This window comes from Amphiura filiformis, chromosome 8 (genome assembly GCF_039555335.1).
Source record: "Amphiura filiformis chromosome 8, Afil_fr2py, whole genome shotgun sequence".
NCBI classification, from domain to species: domain Eukaryota; kingdom Metazoa; phylum Echinodermata; class Ophiuroidea; order Amphilepidida; family Amphiuridae; genus Amphiura; species Amphiura filiformis.
The window spans coordinates 17,598,151-17,621,177 of record NC_092635.1 but is presented as its reverse complement, the minus strand read 5'-3'; the positions used below and the strand labels follow the sequence as shown (position 1 = coordinate 17,621,177).

Sequence of the window (23,027 nt, the reverse complement as noted above, 5' to 3'; positions counted from 1 at the left end):
TTTGGTTTCGCTCCATCGAAATCAAGCTGGTCACGGAGGATACTACCCTCCTTTGTGTTTGTTCATTTGTGTATGGAGAGCCCTTTTTGGAGTCTATAATGACTTAGGCTACGCTCTCAGCTAGAGTCCGACGCTGCATTGTACTAGAAATACCTTTTTTGTGAAATCGCTATAAAGCCAATCGGGAACACGTATTCGTTTTGAAAATATAGCATTAAAATTAGTATCACCCTTGTGGCCCCCGTGCAGTGGAAAACCTTAATTCTTTCATTAAAATGAAATGAAAATTAAAAAAAACACGGATCTACCTGTGCACCAATAAAACAGTACAAGTTGAATTTAACAGATATCATGGGCAGCCAACCACGATTTATCAGCATTTAAAATATATGTTAATTAACAAAGATAAATAATAAAGAGTACAAATGGCAATTAACTAGTAAACAAGCCTGAAATCTTAAAATGTTGCCACGTGATTTCCCGGACACATGATATTTCAACATGTGACCACTATTCAGATTTACCGTAATTTTTGAGTATTGTTGCACGCCTGCACATACACTGATTTCTTTACCTCCGTATAAAATCAATAATTCATGCTGGGAGCCAAATAACATTCTGTCTGCTTAGTGCAGATTGGTATTTTATTTTACTTGAGAGCATAATAGAAATACATAAGACGAATACGGCGCCATGATGGAAGGTCAGGTCGGGTATCAAAGGTTATTGTAACTTCAAATACTACTTGTATTTCACGCCTTGCCTCTGTCACATATTTCCTTCATGTTATTGACAGCAAGTCCTAATTTTGACTTTGCTATTGCAAAATGTCATTTCATATCAAATTAGTAGACTTTCTTTGAAAAAAACATATCACTGGTGCTTGATGGGAATACCCGTCCGCCATTTCATTAAACTGGATGTTTTCGCCTGGTTTGTGCCCAGATGTATTGGGTGCGCGCTATACTCTCATTGAACAGGCAAAGTTCGCAAAACTAACAACGAATTGTTATTTGCCAATATCAATTAACATGATCCAAGGGGTCGAACATGAATTATTCATAACGAGCTATAACGGATCGATAACTGGCCTCACTTTCTAGCTAGTAAACCAGCTGAATTTATCATAGATTTTGCGTTGCTAATAGAACAACCGTGAATTTAGTGTCACCCCCTTGGTACAAGCAGAGCCCTGACACTGAAAAATTTGCATGGCAAAATGACCCGTCTCCTCCGCAGCCAATTTGGTTTCGCTCCATCGAAATCAAGCTGGTCACGGAGGAGACTACCCTCCTTTGTGTTTGTTCATTTGTGTATGGAGAGCCCTTTTTGGCGTCTATAATGACTTAGGCTACGCTCTCAGCTAGAGTCCGACGCTGCATTGTACTAGAAATACCTTTGTACCCGAAATCGCTATAAAGCCAATCGGGAACACGTATTCGTTTTGAAAATATAGCATTAAAATTAGTATCACCCTTGTGGCCCCGTGCAGTGGAAAACCTTAATTCTTTCATTAAAAGGAAATGAAAATTAAAAAAAACACGGATCTACCTGTGCACCAATAAAATTGGCACAGCAATTTGTCTCAAATATGAATGAATTTTAAGAAACATACGGGGTATGATGAACATTGACCTGACGCCATGATAGTAGGATGTGAAGTCATACCACCACACGACTACACTGTTCTCCTGCAGGAACTCACCCTTCACTGATCCATCGACAATGCCTTCCTATAAGCTTACCTACTTCAATGGCAGGGGAAGAGGAGAGAATGCCAGAATGATGTTTGCTGCGGCAGGTGTGCCTTATGAAGATAACCGTATCGAATTTAAAGATTGGCCCCAGATGAAAGCCAGTAAGTTCTTTTATATTGCTGGGTATGGGTGTGTGTATGGATATTTCGGTGGGTGAATTTATTTAGGTTTAGTTTATAGACGGAATTGACAAGCAAAGGTTCAAACATGATCTGAAATTTACTAACTGCACTACATGTAACACTCATTGAAAATTTTACAAGATGACAAATGGGCGTGTGCAGAATTACAAAAATGCTTTATCAATATATTTGTGTAAAGATTTGGAAAGGTCTAAATATCCAAAAGTGACTGAGTGCCAAGCTCAATGTGAGTGAATAGGGGTGGGTGGGGTGGGGTGGTGAGTGAGTGAAGGCGAGTGAGTGCAGGGAACCGAGTGGGTGCGCATGTGAGTATAATAAATTGCAATTGATTTTCTGAGCTGAGTTCATATCAAGCTTGCAGCAAAATAGCCACAACAGCAAATTGGAAATGTGTATTAATTTAAAACTTGGAACAAATTAAAGCTAAGTCTTCACTCCACCTATTTTTAGAGTTTCATAAAAATTTTACCATTTCTTATGTATTTCTTTATTTTTTGAAAATTACCTTAATTTTTCCACTTTTTTTTTTTTTTGCCAACATGGAATGTGCTATGGTTTCCAAACTTTCAGGGATGGTGTATAAGCTTAATATCTAAATTCTCTCGCCAGCTTTTTTTTGATAAAGTGTTTAATTTTTAGAAAATTAATTTTTAAATTTTGATTTTAGGAAATTTAGAAACACCTATAACTTAAAATAGAAACACTTAATTAAAAAAAGCTGGCGAGAGAATTTTCTAAATTTGATTAACTTTCATATGACACCTTGTTTGTTGAAATTGGACCTATAGTTAGCTCAAAAAAAATTATAGAATTTAGGTAATTTAGTGTTTCTAGAAAAAGTCAAGAAAATTGAAAAAAGTACTAACATTACCATTTTATATCTCCTTTGTTAAGGCCAATATCTTGGAAAAAATTACTGTCCTTTATTAAGTAGCATTTTTGCAATAAAATAAATTAAAAACCAGATTGATGCAGTGGGTATAAAGGAGAGAAAATCACATTTAAATTATTTGTTTTCAAAAATTAAGCTGATTTGAAGAACTTGGCAACATGCCAAAAACATGCCGTGTGCAAAGTCTATGTGGTTTTCCAATCACAAAAAATTACATAAGTCAAAAACGCTCTGTTGGAAAAAATTAAAAATTGGCAGGTGAGTTTTTCTCACCCATCTCCACATTCTCTATCATTTTCAAGCAAATCTGAGCATGACACCGTAGCCGTTCATACTACCTTAATGCTACAATAGCGTTATGGGGACTTTCCAAGTCCCAAATTTCCCATGTCCTCGTAACCCGGTGAAAAAACCCCAATAACCCTAGTTTTTCAAAAGAATGTTTTTTTTAAATATATCAATGTGGGTGTGTCCAATTTATTTATGTGTGTAGACCTAGTATATCAGTATATAGAAGGCCTACTGTCGATTGTGTGAATCGTGCATACTGCTTATGCTAAATAGGACTTGGCCTATTATTTGTTCATACATGTACTTTTGTATAAGAAATAGATCAACATGCAACATGGTGTTCATGGTAGTTTCACTATCATGCGAAATGCACCCATAGTTAAAAATCTGCAAAAATTGTATGTCAATAAATTACCGAGGTCATTTAAGACTGATCATTCATATTTGCATAGTAAAACAAATTGTGGAGGTCATCATAATTGCAATAGCCGACCGACTCCTCAATTTCCTAAGAAGATGCCACGTAGGCCTATGTATTGTCAATACTTAGAACTAGCCCCGTTCCACAAACCGCGACGCCTCTCGAATAGCGACCGAAGGGAGCACCGAGCGTATCAGCTACTATCCTACAGTTGGAAAATCATCATACAGGTATCAGAGTACAGCACAGAAGCCAGTGCTATCAATACTGACTATACTGTTACACTAAGTTATATACTCAAGTTGTAGGCCTATTCGTTTATTCAGTATTTTTACATAATTTTGTGTATTTCCGATCCTCGCATAAGGTCCTGTGTCACAACAACCTGGGGTACCTTTGTGTTACGTAAAAAATAAAATGTTTCAAACATTTTACCTGCACGTCTCATTTGAAGTGGTTCATCCTCCTGAGCATTTTGACACCTTTTTTATGGAAATCGGTTAAAAAATGAGAGAGTGCAGGCAAAAACAATCACAAAGTAGGTGGGATTTAAACCCCACCTCTTTTTTTCCACATTTACAATAATTCTGAGCAAGTATTTAGTCTTTTAAATGACCTTCTGTATTTTATTTACTTGGTTTAGATGTCTGGGAGTTCATTTAGACATTTCTTTTTACTAGATTCAAATCACTGAATGTGCTTTGTCTATACGCCATGCAGGAGTGAAGCATACAGGCCCGTCTCCTTCATTAAAATAAAAAAATATGTTACATCATCATCATCAGTCGGCTGCGGAGCAGGCGACTACAAGCTTTCTCCAACTAATGTGATCTTGGGCAAGCGAAACAATTTTATTTGGCTGCAGCATCCCTTCAGTATCTCCCAGGAGGTGCTGGACATACTGTAAGTACAGTGTGCGCGGCCGTCCGGGTTTCCTCTTCCCATGTGGTGGAATATAAAGCGCATATTCTTTCACAGGCTCGCCATCTTCAAGACGCAGTATATGGCCGAGAAATTTGAGTTGATGAATCTTGACTCTGGCAACCAGTGGAGTGGTGTTGGTCAAGTTGTAGATGGTTTCATTTGGAATCCGATCCACACGCTTGATGTTTAACATGACTCTGTAGCAAGATGTTGCAAATGCATTGATCTTGTTTTCCATGTCCTTGGTAATTTACCCATGACTCGCACCCGTACAGAAAGACAGTAACACACGTTGTCTGAAACAGCTTGATTTTTGTTTCGATTGGCAGGGACGGGCTTCTCCAAAGGCGTTCCAGTTTCCAGAAAGCAGCCCAGGCTAGTGCTTTCTTTTTAGGTCTCCAACACTAGAGCCCATCTTGGAACCCAAATACTTGAAGTCTGTGACATGGTTGATGGTACTACAATAGACTTCAAGTGCTGGTTGGGCGTTACAGTTTGCAGTCATATATTCTGTCTTAGGTGCGCTGATGACAAGGCCTAGATCTGCTGCTGCAGTTGCAGTCCTAGTAAGCTGTGACTGGGCCCGGTCTATGGAAGATTCCAGCAGGGCAATATCATCAGCAAAATCCAGGTCATTCAGCATCTTGGCAGGGTACCTGCTTGACCGACGTGGGTAGGTAACAATTCCAGCGTCAATTCGAGAAGTTGATTTCATCAATAGGTTGTCTACCAGGATAATGAACAGGAATGGTGCCAACACATCACCCTGAAGCACTCCAGTTGTTACTTGGAAAGGCTCTGAGATACTGCCATCTACCATAACGGCACTATTGGAGTCTTTGTAGAGCACCTGGATGGCATTGACCACAACCTTTGGTATTCCATAATGCCGCAGCACTGAAAACATGGCGGACCTGTTGATGGAGTCGAAGGCTTTTTTGAAGTCCACAAAAGTGACTGTTAAGGGAAGTTGGTACTCCTTGAAGCCTTCCATGATCCTCCTCAAAATGTGTATTTGCTGAGCACGGCTGCGAACCGATCTAAAGCCAGCCTGGTTGCTTCTCAGTAAAGGATCAATGTGGGGTCGGATCCTGTTCAGAAGGATATTGTTGTACACTTTTGCGGCAATGAACATAAGCGAAATACCACGGTAGTTTGTCATGAGAGAGAGGTCACTTTTCTTTGGTAGAGGAATGATTACATTCGTAACCCATTGACGTGGCGGTGTCAGCGTTGAGAATACTCAATACTTCCATACAGAATTCGAGAATCATATCAATCATGCTATCCCCTCCTCCCTGAAGTGCTTCTGCAGTTATAGCACAGTCCAATCCTGCTGCCTTGTTGGTCTTCAAATCATGATTAGCGCATTCAATTGAACTCAAAATGATACACATGTTTAAAAAAAAAAAGGTGTTATTTCAAACTCTAATGGTGACCCGCAGGTCAAATTGCTAGAATTGTACAAACACACCTAACAGACACAATGCAATTTGCAGGCAGCAGCTTAATCAGCGCCAATATTGCAACATTGAAATAAACAACTATACAAACATCCAATCCAACCCAACCCCATCCCCCAGTAGGCAATGAGGATAAAGTGCCTTGCACAAGGACACAACACGTTGGCACGAGCGGGGCTCGAACTCGCAACCTATGGATTATGAGTCGGACGCCTTCCACTCGGCCACACGTGCTCATCACAAGTAAAATAATCAGTCTGAAAATAATGTCATAAAAAGAAAAAAGGGTTATTTAGGCTCCACTGACCTAAATGACTTTGAATTTGTTTCTATAGCTCACCTGTAATGGGTTTGAGCACTCTAAATTCCAAAGTTAGTCACTTGTAAAGTATACTTGTTATAATACGCCCCCACTATTTTTAGTGGTTGAGCACTCTCGACTACTTTTGGAGTAGAGACTGTTCTGGTTGGCTTGGTTTGTCATTTTTTCGACACCACAGAATGTATATACTTGTATAAACATTCCTGTAAATTTGAAATCATGACAAATTATCCGTCTGATGATCGGTTTACCCAATGATCGTAAGTGAGGGTATTCCGTGAAACTTTAAGTAACGGTTGCCTTGCCAGAGGTCTATACTTTGAATTTGTAAATAAAAATTTATATATTTTTTTATCATTTTTCATATATCCACAGTCGAGTAGTTAAATTTATAAATCTACTGATATGTACTTAGAGTGTTTGTAGCTGGGAGGAAAAGCCGACGATCATTTGAAAAAAATTGACCTTTCGTTCTGAAGATACACATTTCCCCAAAAGACCTAAAATTAGGTCTTTGGGGAAAAACGTTAATCTGTAATACGACAATTTTCAAATGATCGTCGGCTTTTCCTCCCAGCTACATATATCTCTTGAAGTAAATATCATTAGATTTATAAATTTTACTTCGAGGACTGTAAATATCAATTTTTAATAATTTGGCATAAAATGTGTATTATATTGCGAATTAAAAACAAAATCAAAATTATTTGATATTATCAGAATTAGAAGGACATTAGAATGCAATTCGATATGTCTGATCTACTCTCAGGCCCCACAAAAAATACTGCGCAAAGGTATGTGACCGACCCCTTAATTACTCCGTTTGTGTTGTTTTAGGCGATGTTCAACCAGAAAAGCAAAAAAAAAAAAAAAAAAAAAAAAGGGATCCTTGATTTTGACTGTTCTCAGCTCCAACAGATCCCCTTTTAAATAATTTGTTTTCTCTCTTATGATTTTCTTATTCAGGCACACCCCTGGGTTCTCTGCCTATATTAGAAGTAGATGGAAAACAAAAATTGGTTGAATCTAAAGCTATCAACCGATACATGGCTCGTGAGTTTGGGTTTTATGGAAAGGACAATATGGAATCGACAAGGATTGATATTGTGACAGAAATAATCGACGATATCTGGCTTAAACTCGTAGACGCAATGTTTGAAAATGACGAAGCAAAAAAGGCAAGTTCCATCTTTAAACAGATATGACGTTTTATTGTGTGGGGTGTACACTGGGTGGCTGGTGGGTGGGTATGGGGGCGGGGTGCGTACACACGAGTCTGTTGTGTACGTCCAGGTACGTGCAAGATTATAGTTTGAGTACACACGTGCATATCACATGTTACAAATTCGACCAAAATTGCCAAAAATGGGCTTAAAAGTACTAAAAAGACATGGAAATCTTAAATATCAGCGCGGCCAACATCACAAGAGGGGGTGGGGGCAAGACGTCTCACAGGCTGCTTCCCCTTTAGCCTCTCCCCTCCCCCGACTACGCCACTGCACTGTAAATGTAAGTTATAAGGGTCTTATAAACTAAAAATTAGTCATACAAGATCACTCACTCACCATGCTCACTCACTCGGTCAACTTCTGTTGGACTCCTACGATGGCTCTCCAGATGTATCTGTCCTGCATGCAGCTCCGGATTTCTTTTGGTTCCTGCCCAGTGTCCTCACACAGAAGATCTACATCTTGCTCGGCCGCCCCACACTTCTTTTGCCGTGACTGGGTTTCCACAACACTAGGTCTGACACCACCTGCCCTGTACTTCTTAAACAGTGACCAGCAAGTTGTAGTCAACAACTTGCGGATCTTGGTTGTCACTGTCCATGTTTCTGAACCATAGACATGATAGAGCAGGATGCTTTCTACTGTTGCTTGGAATAGCTTGACTTTAATCTGCCTTGGAAGATGGGATTTCCAGATTTTAGTGAGCTTATTACATGCCCTCCATGCCAGTGCTTTCCTTGTTTTGATGTCCTGCTCACTGCTTTTGATCCAAGCTCCAAGATATTTGAGTCTTTTACAACTTCCAAACTGCATGGTTCCATCTGCAGTTCTTATATCCACTTCAGTCTGTTGATTGAATATCATGCATTAAGATATAATTTTTTTATTCACGAAAAATAATGCTGAAATTATGTATTTAGAATGTTGAAAGAACAATAATATCATTTCACATTAATATTCAATATGTAAAGAATAAGAAATTACATGACTAATGACGAATTTATGACTTTGCGATTTATCGCGATTTAATTAGTCATTTGCATGCATTACTAATTGATAACTAATTAAATGACTAATTATTTATCGAAAATCTGAGTAGAAGTAGTAGTAGTAGTACTTAGTAGTTTTATTGTTATTGTTATTGTTATTATTATTTGGATGCTTTTGCTTATTTTCAGGAAGAGCAACTCAATAAGATTTTTACAGAGACGGCTCCAAAAAAGTTGGAATTCTTGGAACAATTTCTCGGTGAAAATGACGAAGGCAAATCATACTTTGTTGGTAAAAGTGTAAGTTATAATTTTCTTCGTTTCGTAAAGTAGTTCATGGCTCGTCTTTCATTAGCTTTACTTAGACCAGTTGCTACAATATGATGCTTAGTGCTTACTAAACTTTCGGCTTCAGTTTTTAACCGTTTTCTGCGTACCAAATCTGTATTCGCTTTAACCAACATATCTAAACAACCAAAAGTCACATCTTCATCAAATAACTTTAGCGTATAATCATGTGTAAGTTCAATATCCTGGCACGTGTACGATAACAGAGATGTGAACTGATGATGGAGGTAGAACTTTTTGAATGACCCTTTTTATTATGGTGAGACCTTTTATTTTTCTACCATATGTGATGCGAATTCATCATTTGATTCGATACACTCATTGGTTTAAAAAACAAAGCCCATCAGGCATGATGTAAGACTAGTACTATCTGCCCCATTCCAAGTTTGAGACTAAAAACCAGGCCCTGAGAGTGTCTTTGAAAAAATATCTGTTTTTAGCTTTTTAAAAATCTGAAATTATTTAAACCATACATACTTTTGTACACAACAAGTATCTGGAAGTTGGATAAAATATCTGGACACAAATAAATATCTGGTCTCTCACATCCCTGTAAAACACTGATGTCACGAATGATGCCGGATGTTGAACATGTTATTTGTTCTCCGAATTAAATAAAGTTGTTACAAGTGTGAAACAAACTGTATAAAGCACGAACTGAAGAAAATTTGTATTTGATTATTTTGTTTTTCTCCATTTAAAATGCAGATCACCTTCGCTGATATTGATTTCATACATGCAATGAGCTACTACCTCCTCCCGGGAAAGAATGACAATGGCTTGGATAAATACCCTAAACTGAAGGCACTACTTGAACGGGCTTCTGCTCATGAGAAGATTGCAGCTTGGATAGCTGAGCGACCTGTAACACCATTCTAAACAGACTATAGTAGCTTATAGTAGAAAACTGACATTATACCGTACTTTCACGCGTATTAGACGCGGCTTATCTGAGTAAGCGGACACGGTTACATTTTCATACACGTGTTCGTAGAACTTAAGCAGCATGTGTATAAGACGCATGACGACATTGCTTGTCAATATCAGAGATCTGTATACCGCGCCCGTGTGTTGTGGCTAACCCATAAGTTGCTAACGACTAGCCCCCAAAAGCCAAAAAACAAACACGATGAATTTCATATTAATTTCAACATATTTGTTTTTATAAATACGTATACGCATTTTGTTTTCAAATATTTCTATTACTTTTTGATATATATTTTCCATGTTTATTTCGTGGAAGAAATGGGACCAGCTTCAAGTAGAGCATCAGAATTTATAATTATATACTTTGTAACTATTTTATCATACAATCGGTTGAAAATTTAATTTAACAACTTGCTATTTGCTGAACCAAAGCGAATGCTTAAGAAAAGTTGTTCTCGATCACCGACGAAAGAAGTGCAGCTGAATATGTAGTGGATAACATAAAGATACTGGTCTAAATACACCTGATTCAGATGGTAATTCATTGGTAAAGAGTCGATCTTTTGCTATAGCGACTCGGGTATAAATTCGTAGATGAAGAATTACTCACCCAAAACATCGCCTCAGGTGATATCTGGATTAGGGTTAGATACCCTATAACCTTGATATCACCTGAGGTGATGATTTGGATGCGCAATTTCTCGTCTACATACAAATTCAGATGAAGGCTTTGGTTACATTCAGTAGTGCATGGTAAAGCACCCAGAAGAAATTGTGGTTTGCAATACTTTCAAAATTAATTTACAGTGTTTGTGTATAAAACCAGATGAATAAAAAAAGTGACTGAAAGTTCAAGACTAAAGCTAAATGTATTAAATGTATACTCGATTACTTTATAGCAGAAAAGCGAATTGCACGCCTCGAGTACTGAAAGAAAGATTTTCATATTGCGCAATCGAGTATAAATCAGCCGATGTTTTCAATTGATGATCAAAATTTATTTTATTTCGATATTTTTTTCACGACTTTCATGTAGTACATCGTTTGATTTTTTTCTGAGAAAATCATTTTCGTCTCGGATTTTACAGTACAAAGAGTTAATTATGAGAGTTGAGAGTTATACGGTGGTTGCTATATAGTATTTCTAATTAAAAATATTAATTACCGTGGAATTAATATTTAATACTTGGAATTAATATGAAATCCGCGGAATTAATATTAAATTTGCGGAATTAATATTATATTAATATCAAATTCGCGGAATGAATAATCAATTCGCAGAATGAATATTAAATTGCGTAATTAATATGCAATTCGTGGAATTAATATTTAATTATAATATTAATTCCGCGGATTATATTAATTATGTGGATTGAATATTAATTCTGCGATTAAATATTCATTCCGCAGTTTAATAATTAATTCCACGGATTGTTATTGATTTTTATTGATTTTTTTACGACATGTCATAACTGGGCATCAACAGCAGAGAAAAAAAATCATTTAGAAGCTGCCGACGAGGAAGCACCCAGAAAGCGATTAACCTCCCTGCTGAAGCTGGCCCTCGATCTAATGGCTGGAATTTGGGCAGGTAGAGAATTCCATAATTGGGCTGTAGATGGTAGAAATGATCTTTCATGGCTGATAAGGTTTGATCTTGGGACTTCCACTGCTAGGTCATGGGATCTCACAGACGTCACAACCTGGGACATGGATGTCTGGCATCAGCTGGTATAATAACTCGGGCCTCCTTGTAGAACATACGATGGAAGAGGGTGGCTGCTCCAACTGCCCTGCGGTGGCTCAATGTCTGAATACGATGATCTTCATTCTCATTCGTTGGCAGACCAATGACACGCTTAGCTCTATTTTGGATGGATTCAAGCTGAGCTAGTGAGGTGGGAGTTGCACCAGTCCAAGCATTGCTGGCATATTCCATTTTTGTTCGTATCATGGCCTTGTAGATGATGGCTCTCTGTACAGGTAGAATATAGGGCGAAGCTCTTCTGAGGAGTCCCAATCGCTGATTTATTATTTTTTTTAATGAAATACGTATGAAGTATGTCATACATCAGCCACCGTAGATACCTATGTCGTCATCTTTTGGAAATAATTATTGTATCATATCATGAGCCAATACTTATTTTCGAAAGAAGATGACAGTTTATCACGAGTTCAGTCTGCCGGTTGCGAAGGCCTTAATCCCCTGTTGTTAAGCACATTTTAATTCGATTACGTATATTTTGATTATCAACAACGTAAACTTTAACCCCGATTTTAAATTATTGCAATCGGCCACACAACGGCGGAGATGCATGCGAATATATTTTGTACACAAACATGAACAATTCGGCACAGAAACGGTGGCGAAAACAAAACTCGAAAATCACTTTTTCTTGCAAAGTGCCCCGCAGATTTCAACTTTAGGTTGAGACATGTTTTCGAGAAATTCACACAAAATTGCATGAGGATATAGTGTTGCGCATGAAACGGAAGGACGGTTTCCAACGCACTACAGGGTTTATTGTTCTATTGTGTCTGATTAGAGCGCTGACATATTGGAAAATGTTGCCAATCAATATTCATGAGAGTGTACATTCGACGTCAAGTTTTCGCAATTGGGTGACTTGTGTTTGGTAGGTGTGAAATACATCTGAAAGCATAAAGGCATTAACATCATCGAATGGCTGTCTAGTGCTGTTATGTGTTTAGTTTCTAATACTTATTATTAAGTAATTAATTCATTTTCATTTCTCTGCACTTATTCTTTCTTAGGCCCACATTTTATCACTCCCTCTCTCTCCCCTTCTCTCTCCCCTCTTTCTTTGTTTTTCTTTTTGTGTTCATCCCCTCCCCTCTCGATTGCCTTTTTCCTCTTTTCACCCCTCCCTCCTTCACCCCCTCACTTTCCCCAATAAACAAAACTAAATAAAGATGACAAAATGGAGCTCTTTTCATCTTTCAAGCAATTTCTGATGGAAAACAAAACTGCCTTGCATGTAGTCCCCTGTTTCCACTTGACAAGTGTGTTTATTTCATCTACCAGACTTCAGGAAATCGACAGAAGAATATATTCCTTTCTTGGAAGAGGTACGTACTTTGGCGTAGTTCTAGTTCTTCTCCGTTATTACTGGATAGTAGTACATTGACTACGTAAGATTATATCTGGTTCGCAAGTTCCTTTCCTTAGGACTGTCAGTACATTCACCAGCCCACAACAACACTGTATAATAATATCTCCCAAAAACTTCGCCAAAACAAATTCCTAAGCCTATTTGGGACGTGATCAAGCAAAGTCAGGAAGACGGAAATATTGATTTTCTTTTTCCTATTGTTTTGGAAACTCTTTAACTGCAAACATTTTTATTGGTGGTTCAAATTCAATGGGGTTTTTCTGCAAAATGTAGCTTTGTTAATGCTGTTTACAATCCTATCAGAAACTGAAATTTGAATTTTCCGACTTCGGACTGATTTTGCTTTGGAAATACTTAGGCCTATGCAGCGGCCAGTTCGCGTTAAATCTGGCAACCAAATTTTCCGACTTCAGACTGATTTTGCTTGATCACAATTGTAAACATTAACCTTTCACATTACCACTGTCATGTGGAATTTCCATAATGATGTCATATCCATCATCCTAGGAAAATTGTTGACAAAGGGGATTCCCTACTTTCATGAAATCACTTTAAACAAACATCAAATCAAGGCAAATCACACCCTCCCCTTAAAAGAAGACAGTTTGAATGTAATGAAATACTTTCTTAAATGTTTACATCAACTTCAACATAATATGATAACAGTGGCGTAAACAAGTAGGCATTTTATATTATAAGCTGCCGATGGGAGTCATGGGGCTCAGTCTTGATTTTGGATTCGTATGTAGTCAGCATGTGCCGCCGACAAGAGGGGTAAAGGGGGTGCGTTACCCCCGGGCCAGGGATCCTAGGGGGCCCGTTAAAATAAAGAAAATATAACTTAATGTGCCCATAAAAGCAAAGAAATGAGACCTCAAGGGGCCCGTAAAAAGGGGCCCGGGCGTTCATTTTACCCCCGGGCCCGTAATGGCTCTCGGCGGCACTGGACTGGTAGTCAGAACTGAAAACGACAGAGGAAAAATAAAACTTGGGCTCCGGCCTATATAAGACATGATATAGTTTCGTGTATTGCTATTTCTACGACTAAACCTTTACTGGATCATATTGGAGTAAGATAAAACATCAGGGTGCCACTTATGTTTTACCAGAGAAGATGTAATTACATCTTCTCTGGTTTTACACTGGTTTATACTACCGAGAATCGAACCGGCGCTTCACTTTGAAAACCTATGACAAATTACTACTGGAGTATCACAGGCCCCATGATGCAGTCATGTCTACAGTAGAATTCAATTCGACCTTTGCAGGACTTAAACCCCATTAAAAGCTATTAAACCAAGATAACACTCATTGAAAGCAGCTCAACTGATTAAATCATATCTTCTCTGGTTAAATACACACATCATATGTTTCTGCTTTTACACGTACAATGGAGCAATGGCTGGGATTATAGTTTCAGTTGGGTGAACGATTATAAAGCGAGCGCTAGAGAACAATTCTGTGTGGGCTTTTGTTTACGAAATGAGACAAAACTCTGCTTATTGTTAACCAGCGTTCTTGAAAATGAGAAACATGGTGGTTTGCAGACTTAACACGGTTTGGAAATAATTTCTTCATATTTTTTGGTGTTATCTGTCGTTTACATATCATTCCTAAAACACCAAAGTACGAATATTTCCAAACATCTAAATTAGCTAAAAATTTAGGACATGTTACAAAACTATATTGTCTAGAATTTTAGAAGAGTACTTTTAATATTGGCCGGTTATTTTTCACACAGCGACGTTAACTAGGCAATGTACTATTACCTATAACATTAACTAAAACACCAAAGTACGAATATTTCCAAACATCTAAATTAGCTAAAAATTTAGGACATGTTACAAAACTATATTTTCTAGAACTTTAGAAGAGTACTTTTAATATTGGCCGGTTATTTTTCACACAGCGACGTTAACTAGGCATATCCCCATTCTTTTAACGTAGGCTATTTGTAGAGGTCACGCGTCAATGGGAAAGAGCACTGTGTATTATGTATAGGAAAACGGACAGTAACTGCAGTATGCAATGCCATTTACGTATATCCAGGAGGTTTCGATAGGCATAGCCGGACTCGTGTAACAACTATACTCTTCGTGATATTAGGGTACGGTTTATCACGGCATTTGTAGCCAGATATATTTATGAAGATACACTCACACTGCCGCAATAAGGGATATCGCAGCCCATATTGTTACAATGGTCAAAATGAGCTTTCAAAGTACACAAAAAGGTCTAAAATATTAAATATCAGGGCGGCCTGCATCTCACCGTTCTCATGAGGTGGGGGGCAATACTTCTCACGGGGGAAGATGGTCCCTTGCTCTCCCGTGGTTTCACCACTATTTTGGAAATACTTATGCGCCTATTTAAGTATCAAGCGGCAAGTTCGCGTTAAATCTGGCAACCAAATTATTTTTGTTGTTAAGGGATCGGATTGCAATGTTTGGACATGGTTTTAGGATATGAGAGCACATCAGACATATCGAATTGCATTCTGAATATCATATGTAGAATATCCTTTTGATATCAAATAATTTTGATTTTTTGAAATTCGCGATATAATAGGCCTACAAATTTTATGGCAGAATGTAATTCGATATTTCTGATGTGCTCTCAGGCCCCACAAAAAATACTGTGCAAAGGTGGGTGACTAGACTACCCCGTAGTCCACTTGCCCATTGTGCATACTCTGGATATTGTATTTAAGCTTAAAACTCTGGTTTAATGAATGTGTGCACAATTGATAGATTTTCACATCTGATCAGTCACCCTACTCCCTCTGTTTGTTAGCTTCCCAAGTGAAATTTCGGGGTTCGCTATCAATAAACTGGTAGGTTCCAAAATCAGAATAATTGTTCAGTATTAAAGTGAGCCGTTATAATTATGCAAGATAATGTTGCATTAAATTACTTTTATTGTCACTAATCGTCTGATATTTTTAACTCTTTATGACCATTTTACTATTGAATACTTTAATTTTAATAAACATCAGTATAATTTTGAGTTCAACGAAATGGGTTCATCATGACTAATAATAACATATTTTTAATAAAATTCGACTATGGCATAGTCTAGTGGGTGACCGACCCCAAATTTCAGACTCCAAACATTTGGCATCTGCAAAGGAGAGGGAAAAGATTTTTTGGTAGGCTAAACCGCGCGAAGGGAAATCATTTTTGGTGCACCGTTTGGAAATTTTACCACCCCCTGCGATAATTATTGCACACCCCTGGTACGGACATTGCAAAAACAGTATACGATTAGGATTATTAAGGTTACGGAGGGTGAAAATTCCACTCAACTTGTCTTTTGTTTTTTAATTTTTATTTATGAAGTATATGTATATATTAAACATCTCAGAGATGTAGATTGAAAAAATTGTATCAACAAAGTATTTTTTAAATTATTTTTGTGTATCAATATGTGCTCTAGATATCCCACAGCACTAATTCTTTTTTAAAGACAGTTCTTGTTTTAAGGGGACACTACACTAAATCCTTCCGCATTTGGTGTAACTCATGGAAGAAAGAGAAGGTGAGGGGCTATCATTTTCTTTGGAAGGGGGAATCCCAAATATACATGGGGGGCCCGTGGGTTAGATTTTAAAAGGTATGCCAACATTTCCTGTCATCCTCCCCTGGCCCTGCTCTCGGCCAGCCTAACTTTGCCAATGTGGAAAAAATGGCCTAGATATTATGATGCAGATTTGAATGTTTCTGTAGTGTTTCCTAAGCCTTATAAAGATGCACTGTAAATGTTTGCCAAAAACTGCTCCCCCTCCCCCATTCTACCCTCCCCCAGGACTCATAATTATTATGCACCTAGTTACTTTATTGTATTTTCACATGTATTTCAATGGGACATTTATTTAGTGATGTGCCCCTTATAGTGATTATTATTCCAGTGCATGAACTGGCAACCCTATCATTTTCATTTGATTGCTAAAATCACTGAAGCATATGCACAGTGGAGCATGAGTATTCAACCAGCACTATACTAGACAAAATCAATAAAATAAGTACTATCACCTTGGCCCTGGCAACACTAACTAGCATTGTAAACAAGTTAGCACATGGTTTGAACATGATAATAGATAGTGTGGAAGTTTTGGCAGAAATTTGTCAATTTCTGCAAGTTTTGTGAAAATCAATTGATACTTCCCATGCAGTAAGGATTATCAGTAGTAATACAGGAGCACTGCACCTGGAATATTATGGGATTGTGAATTGATACTGTGAAATAGCAGAAAATGTGAGTACTTGAAACTAAATGTGTGGATATCTCAGAACTCCATTTTGGACCATTTGGCCTGATATGCTGAGATGAAATAAATTATTTTTAATGTTTCCGTAGCTGATTCATAAAATTTTGATATGCATGTGTTAGCTGATACTTCAAAGAAATAATGTAGGGAATAATTGTGTCAATATATTGGCACACTAAATTAATATTGTTGTTGCAAAAAAGACGACATTTACCCCATCATTTTCATTGACATTCTGTGAACATGTAAGCTTACTGTTTTAAATCAGGAGGACCTATCGAAAGAATAAATAGGTACATTATTTCATTGGTTTGTTTGTAACACATATGCGAAATCGCAATGAAATCGGACCCTCTCCCCATTTTCCTGGCCTCTTTCCCAAAAAAACCTCATGCTCATGAAATTGAACACAAATTGAAACACTTACAAAGTACATTTGTGTATGAGCTATGACGTTAAAAGTATTACAATAATAATCATTAGAGTGTCAACTTTAAGATGAAGTATGATTTTTAGGCCTGCCATGTTTATTTTTTGAAAAACTAAATATTTTAGGTGGCTACGTGCAGCCAATTTGCCTACACAAGAGTTCAAAATCCTGTATAACCTTAATAGCTATGTTTCATTGGCAAAGCAGGATAATATTTTTTAATCCAAAAAAATAGTACTGCTGTATTTTTCTGGATTTAGTACTAAGCATGACAAAGCAATAAAATGTTGACTCTCATCTCAGTGTACTTATGCAAAGCAGACAATATTTACATAGTTACATAATCGATGAAGCATTTGTTTCGCAGGTACATTTAAACAAGTCATTTGCAACGTAAACTACGTCAAGTAAAGTCATACCACCACACGACTACACTGTTCTTCTGTAGGAACTCACTCTTCACTGATCCATCGACAATGCCTTCCTTCAAGCTTACCTACTTCAATGGCAGAGGAAGAGGAGAGAATGCCAGACTGATGTTTGCTGCGGCAGGTGTGCCTTATGAAGATAACCGTATCGAATTTAAAGATTGGCCCCAGATGAAAGCCAGTAAGTTCTTTTTTGTTGCTGGGTGTGTGTATGGTGGATATTAGTGTGGGTGGGTTTATTTAGGTTTTGCTCGTTTAATATAGCATGGTTATAAGACTGAATTGAGAAGTAACTTACTAACTGCATTAACACCAATTGAAAATAGTACAAGATGACAAATGATGGGCGTGTGCAGAATTGTACTAAAATGTACTAAAGATTTGGAGAATCCAAATGAGTGAGTGCCAAGCTCAATGTGAGTGAATGGTGGTGGTTGTGGTGGTGGGGAGGTGTGAGGGGTGTGTGGGCGTGGGTGTGAGTGAGTGCAGGGTACCGAGTGAGTGCATGTGAATATAATAAATCGCTGTTGATTTATTTATCACCTTTCTGAGCTAAGTTCATATACCATCTTGCCGAGTTACCTTGTACAGCGTGTATCCAACATGCTGGATTACTCTTGTTGTAAAATGTTACAATTGAAAGAAACCCACGGCCGTGCACGATTGTGATTGGCTGCTGGAAATTCAAATTCGGCAGAAAATGATGACCATAAGGAGATGCAGACTCCACATCGCGCATAACCCGGTGACAAAAACCCAATAACCCCATAACCCTAGTTTTTCAAAGGATCAATGTGGGTGTCAGGGTGTGTCCATTTTTTGGTGTGTACCGGGGGTGTGTATAATAGGCCTACTGTCGATTGTGTGAATTGTGCATATTGCATTTGCTACATACATGTAGTAAGGATCAACATGGTGTTCAACAATAGTTGCACGAGGGGCACTCGACTTTGGAAGTGACGTGATGTGCGGACAGCAGTTCGAAACTAGGGTTCTTTCGGTGAGAGCCTAGACACCGAAAAAGGGGTGTCTTTCAGTGAGACGGTAAAAAAGGGGTCTTTCCGTGAGACTGGGGAAAATCGGACCAAAAAAGGGGGTCATTCAGTGAGACTGGGAAAAAATTTGGGTCAAGATGCTTATGAAATACAATTTTCAAAAATTTAAATAAAATTTCAAAAAATAATTTATAAGGGGTCTTTTGGTGACAGGAAAACAAAAAAACTCACGGGTGAGAGGGAGATCAGTAAAACACAAAAGGGGTCAGAGGAACTTAAAAATGCAGGGTCAATGTGGCCGCACATCCCCGTCACCCATTTTAGTGAGTGCCCCTCCCCCCACCCGGACCTATCGGCGTCGCGAAGTAGGGCCCTATCGGTACAAAACGTTTTTTTTTTTTTTTAAAGGGGTCATTGGGTACAAACAACATGAAAAAGGGGGTCATTGGGTATATTTTGAAATAGGGGGTCATTAAATAAGGGCCTATAATATTTCAAAAAGGGGTCATCGGGTAGAAATTGTTTTAAAAGAATTTAGCAAAATTCTATTTCTTGTTCCCAATTTGCTGAAATAAGAAATATAGTAGGCCTAATACCGCATTAATTTTATTTTGTGGTATTTTGATGATACAATTCTATAAAAAAAAGGGTTATTGAGTAGCCACACCAGCGCACCTAAAAATGGGGTCATCGTGTATATTCGACTTCAAAACATGGAGCCTATACTGTCACTTCTAAAGTTGAGCCCCCGGCGTATGCCATGAACACAAAATTTGCCGAGTCATTCATTCAACATTATCCCATCCCAAAATAAGATGTCACGCACCCAACTTGTAAATATAAAAATATAGTATAATACTATTACATAATTTGTGACAAAACAAGCATTTCAGATTTCCACATACTGATCATTCATATTTGCATAATAAAATAAATTGCTGAGGTCATCATGTTTGCATATATATAGCTAGACTTCTCATTCTCCTTAGAAGATGCCACGTACGTATACATTGGTATATGTATTGTCAATACACTTTTATTCTCAAGTTGTATTCGTTTATTCAGTATATTATTACATAATTTTGTGTATATATGCGCAAAAGCGATTAAATCAGTCATGAGTCCACGAACTACATTCTATTATTATTGCATGTGGCATTTCAAGGAGGCTCATGTCAGTCATGTGATGGAAGTGTGTTTGCAGGCACACCTTCCTCTGAGGGGCTCACTAGAATTATGATGACACCAATTTCGCCACCAAAGGGCAAAAACAAATCCGCACGATCCAAACTTCCATGCCCCCTAAAAATCTAATGGGTGCTCTTTGACATATTCGAGTTTTGTCTTGATAAATAAGAAATACGATTTGGGGGCTCGAGCAAATCATCCCAGAGGGGAAGTTAGATTTAATTTCTAATTTTGAAATTAGATTTATAAATTTTACTTCGAGGACGGTAAATATCAAAAATAATTTTATTTAATAATTTGCCATAAAATGTATATTATATCGCGAATTTCAAAAAACAAATCAAAATTACTGCCCCTAATTATAAGGGGGGGGGGCAATGTGAGGCAAAAATTACCATTTGTGACCCCTGTGACCCCTGAATGACCCCCGATATCAAAACATTTTATAACTTTTGTAGCCAGCTACCCAATACGGCTTGGGACTGCGTTTGTGAGAAAGAAAGAAACAGCAAGAAAGAAATAAGTTAGGCTGTCCGCCTAACTTAATTATTTGATATCAGAAGGACATTCTTCGTATTCAGAATGCAAATCGATATGTCTGATCTGCCCTGTGTAAAGGTGGGTGACCGACCCCTTCATTACTCCGATTATGTTTTTAGGCGGTTTTCAAACAGAAAGCCAAGAGAGATCCTTGATTTTGACTGTTCGCATCTCCAAAAGATTTGAAATAATTTGTTTTTCTCGCTGATGATTTTCTTTTTCAGGCACACCCCTGGGTTCTATGCCTATATTGGAAGTAGATGGAAAACAAAAACTGGTCGAATCTAAAGCTATCAACAGATACATGGCTCGTGAGTTTGGGTTTTATGGAAAGGACAATATGGAATCGACAAAGATTGATGTTGTGACAGAAATAATCGACGATATGTGGAGTAAACTCGTAGAAGCAAATTTTGAAAAAGACGAAGCAAAAAAGGCAAGTTCCATCTTTAACGGATATGACGTTTTGTTGTGTTGTGTGTGCTCTGGGTGGGTGTGTATAGAGTACTGAAGTGTGACGTCATAAAATTTTCTTTTTTGCATTTCAGCATTTTCATGACCATATTTCAGACTCAGTAGAACATGATGAAAAACATCCAGAGTCAAAATTTGGTGGCAGGGAATCGGATCATGAGGGCCCGATATATGGCCGCATGAATACCTAATTAGCCCCATTGAAATCAGTGTAAATTGACCTGGTTCATTAGGCCTACTGTTTGGAACCAGGCCAATTTACACTGATTTCAATGGGGCTAATGCAGGTTTTCATGCGGCCATCTCTCGGGCCCTCATGATCCGATTCCCCAAATTTGGACTGTGGATGTTTTCCATCATGCTCCACCGATATATGGTATTCAAAACGCTGAAATGCAAAAAAAGTTTTCTGTGACGTCATCACTTCGGTACTCTATTGGACACAAGGTTGGTTTGGTTTGAGTACACACGTGCGTATCATATAACATGTATACGGTATAAGGGGCGAGCCTCAGGGCAGGGGAAAAGACAACTTTCAAGGGGAGCAAAGTTCGACAAAAACTGTTTAAAATGGGCTAAAAAGTACCAAAAAGGCATGAAAATCTTTAAAATACTTAAAAGTATCATAGCGGCCAGTATCTCACAAGAGGAGAGGGCCCGGGGGGGGGGGGCACTTCCATGACAGATATGAATCATGTGCCTCGGGATAGACCCCCTTTTTCATACCGGCTTGTACCCAATGACCCCCTTTTTTGTGTTATGGTTCTACCTATTACCCAATGACCCCCTTTAAAAAAATTCATGTACTCAATGACCCCCTTTTTTATTTCCTGCTATACCCAATGACCCCACTTTTAATTCCCAAATTTAGGTGGTATTTGTGTTCTCCTCCAGAAATAATGAGATTTTTCACATTTCCAAGGTGACCAAGTTGTTTTTACGCAGTTTGGCACTTATTTATGTGTACTTAATGATACTCTTTTGGCAATCCTGTACTCAATGACTCCCATTTTACTTTTTGTTACCCCAATGACCATCCTTTTTTCAAAGTTTCATACCGAATGACCCCATTTTTATTCAGGTTGTGTACTCAATGGCCCCATATTTTTGTAATTGTACATTTGACCTGAATGCCCCCTACTTTTAACATGGCCGAGGCACATCCCTGCCATTTCAGATAGGGAGTGCCTCCCCCGGGGAGAAGGCAAAACTTCTCATATGCCGCTTCCCTTTAGCGCCCCCCGGCTACGCCACTGGATTTTGATTAATAGCTCCAAATATTTTTACAGATTTTACATTTTGTAGCACCCACATTTCGTAACTAAAATCCGCAATTTTAGATTACAAGGTAGATTAGTTTACGGTGTTTTCTGCGCATAGCATACAGACATTTTCAAGGGAGATTTTTTTCTTCAAAACATAGACCCACGTCTAAGAATTTCTTGCGAAAAGACCCTGGGAAAGACTACTCATATGAACGGCACACCCCCATGACCATGAGTATATACGTTATCATTGTTGATGCTTTTGTTGTTGTTGTTAATTATTATTATTATTATTGTTATTATTATTATTATTATTATTATTATTATTATTATTATTATTATTATTATTATTATTATTATTATTATTATTATTATTATTATTGTTAGTTGTTGTTGCTGTTGTTTTCAGGAAGAGCTATTCACGAAGATTTTTACAGAGACGGCTCCAAAGAAGTTGGAATTCTTGGAACAATTTCTCGGTGAAAATGACGGAGGCAAATCATACTTTGTGGGTACAAGTGTAAGTTATAATTTTCTTCGTTTCGTAAAGTATTTTAGGTCTCGACTTCCAGCTACTTCCCTTTCCTTAGACCAGTTCAA

The 23,027-nt window shown here is 37.9% G+C and overlaps 2 protein-coding genes across 2 annotated transcripts in view; both read left to right on the top strand.

The window, feature by feature from the left end:
• The first annotated feature begins 1,662 nt into the window (after nt 1-1,662).
• On the top strand, nt 1,663-10,568 carry LOC140158721 (hematopoietic prostaglandin D synthase-like). Its single transcript, XM_072181914.1, has 4 exons — nt 1,663-1,858; nt 7,180-7,391; nt 8,621-8,731; nt 9,488-10,568. The coding sequence occupies exons 1-4, from the start codon at nt 1,726-1,728 to the stop codon at nt 9,656-9,658; spliced, it is 627 nt and encodes a 208-aa protein (XP_072038015.1). The 5' UTR covers nt 1,663-1,725; the 3' UTR covers nt 9,659-10,568.
• A 7,341-nt stretch (nt 10,569-17,909) lies between these two features.
• LOC140158718 (S-crystallin SL11-like) overlaps nt 17,910-23,027 on the top strand; it is a 7,458-nt gene continuing 2,340 nt past the window's right edge. Inside the window, exons 1-3 of the mRNA XM_072181911.1 lie at nt 17,910-18,146; nt 20,913-21,124; nt 22,837-22,947. Of these exons, the coding sequence (XP_072038012.1) occupies nt 18,014-18,146; nt 20,913-21,124; nt 22,837-22,947 (456 nt within the window). The 5' untranslated portion in view covers nt 17,910-18,013. The remainder of the gene's footprint in view (nt 18,147-20,912; nt 21,125-22,836; nt 22,948-23,027) is intronic.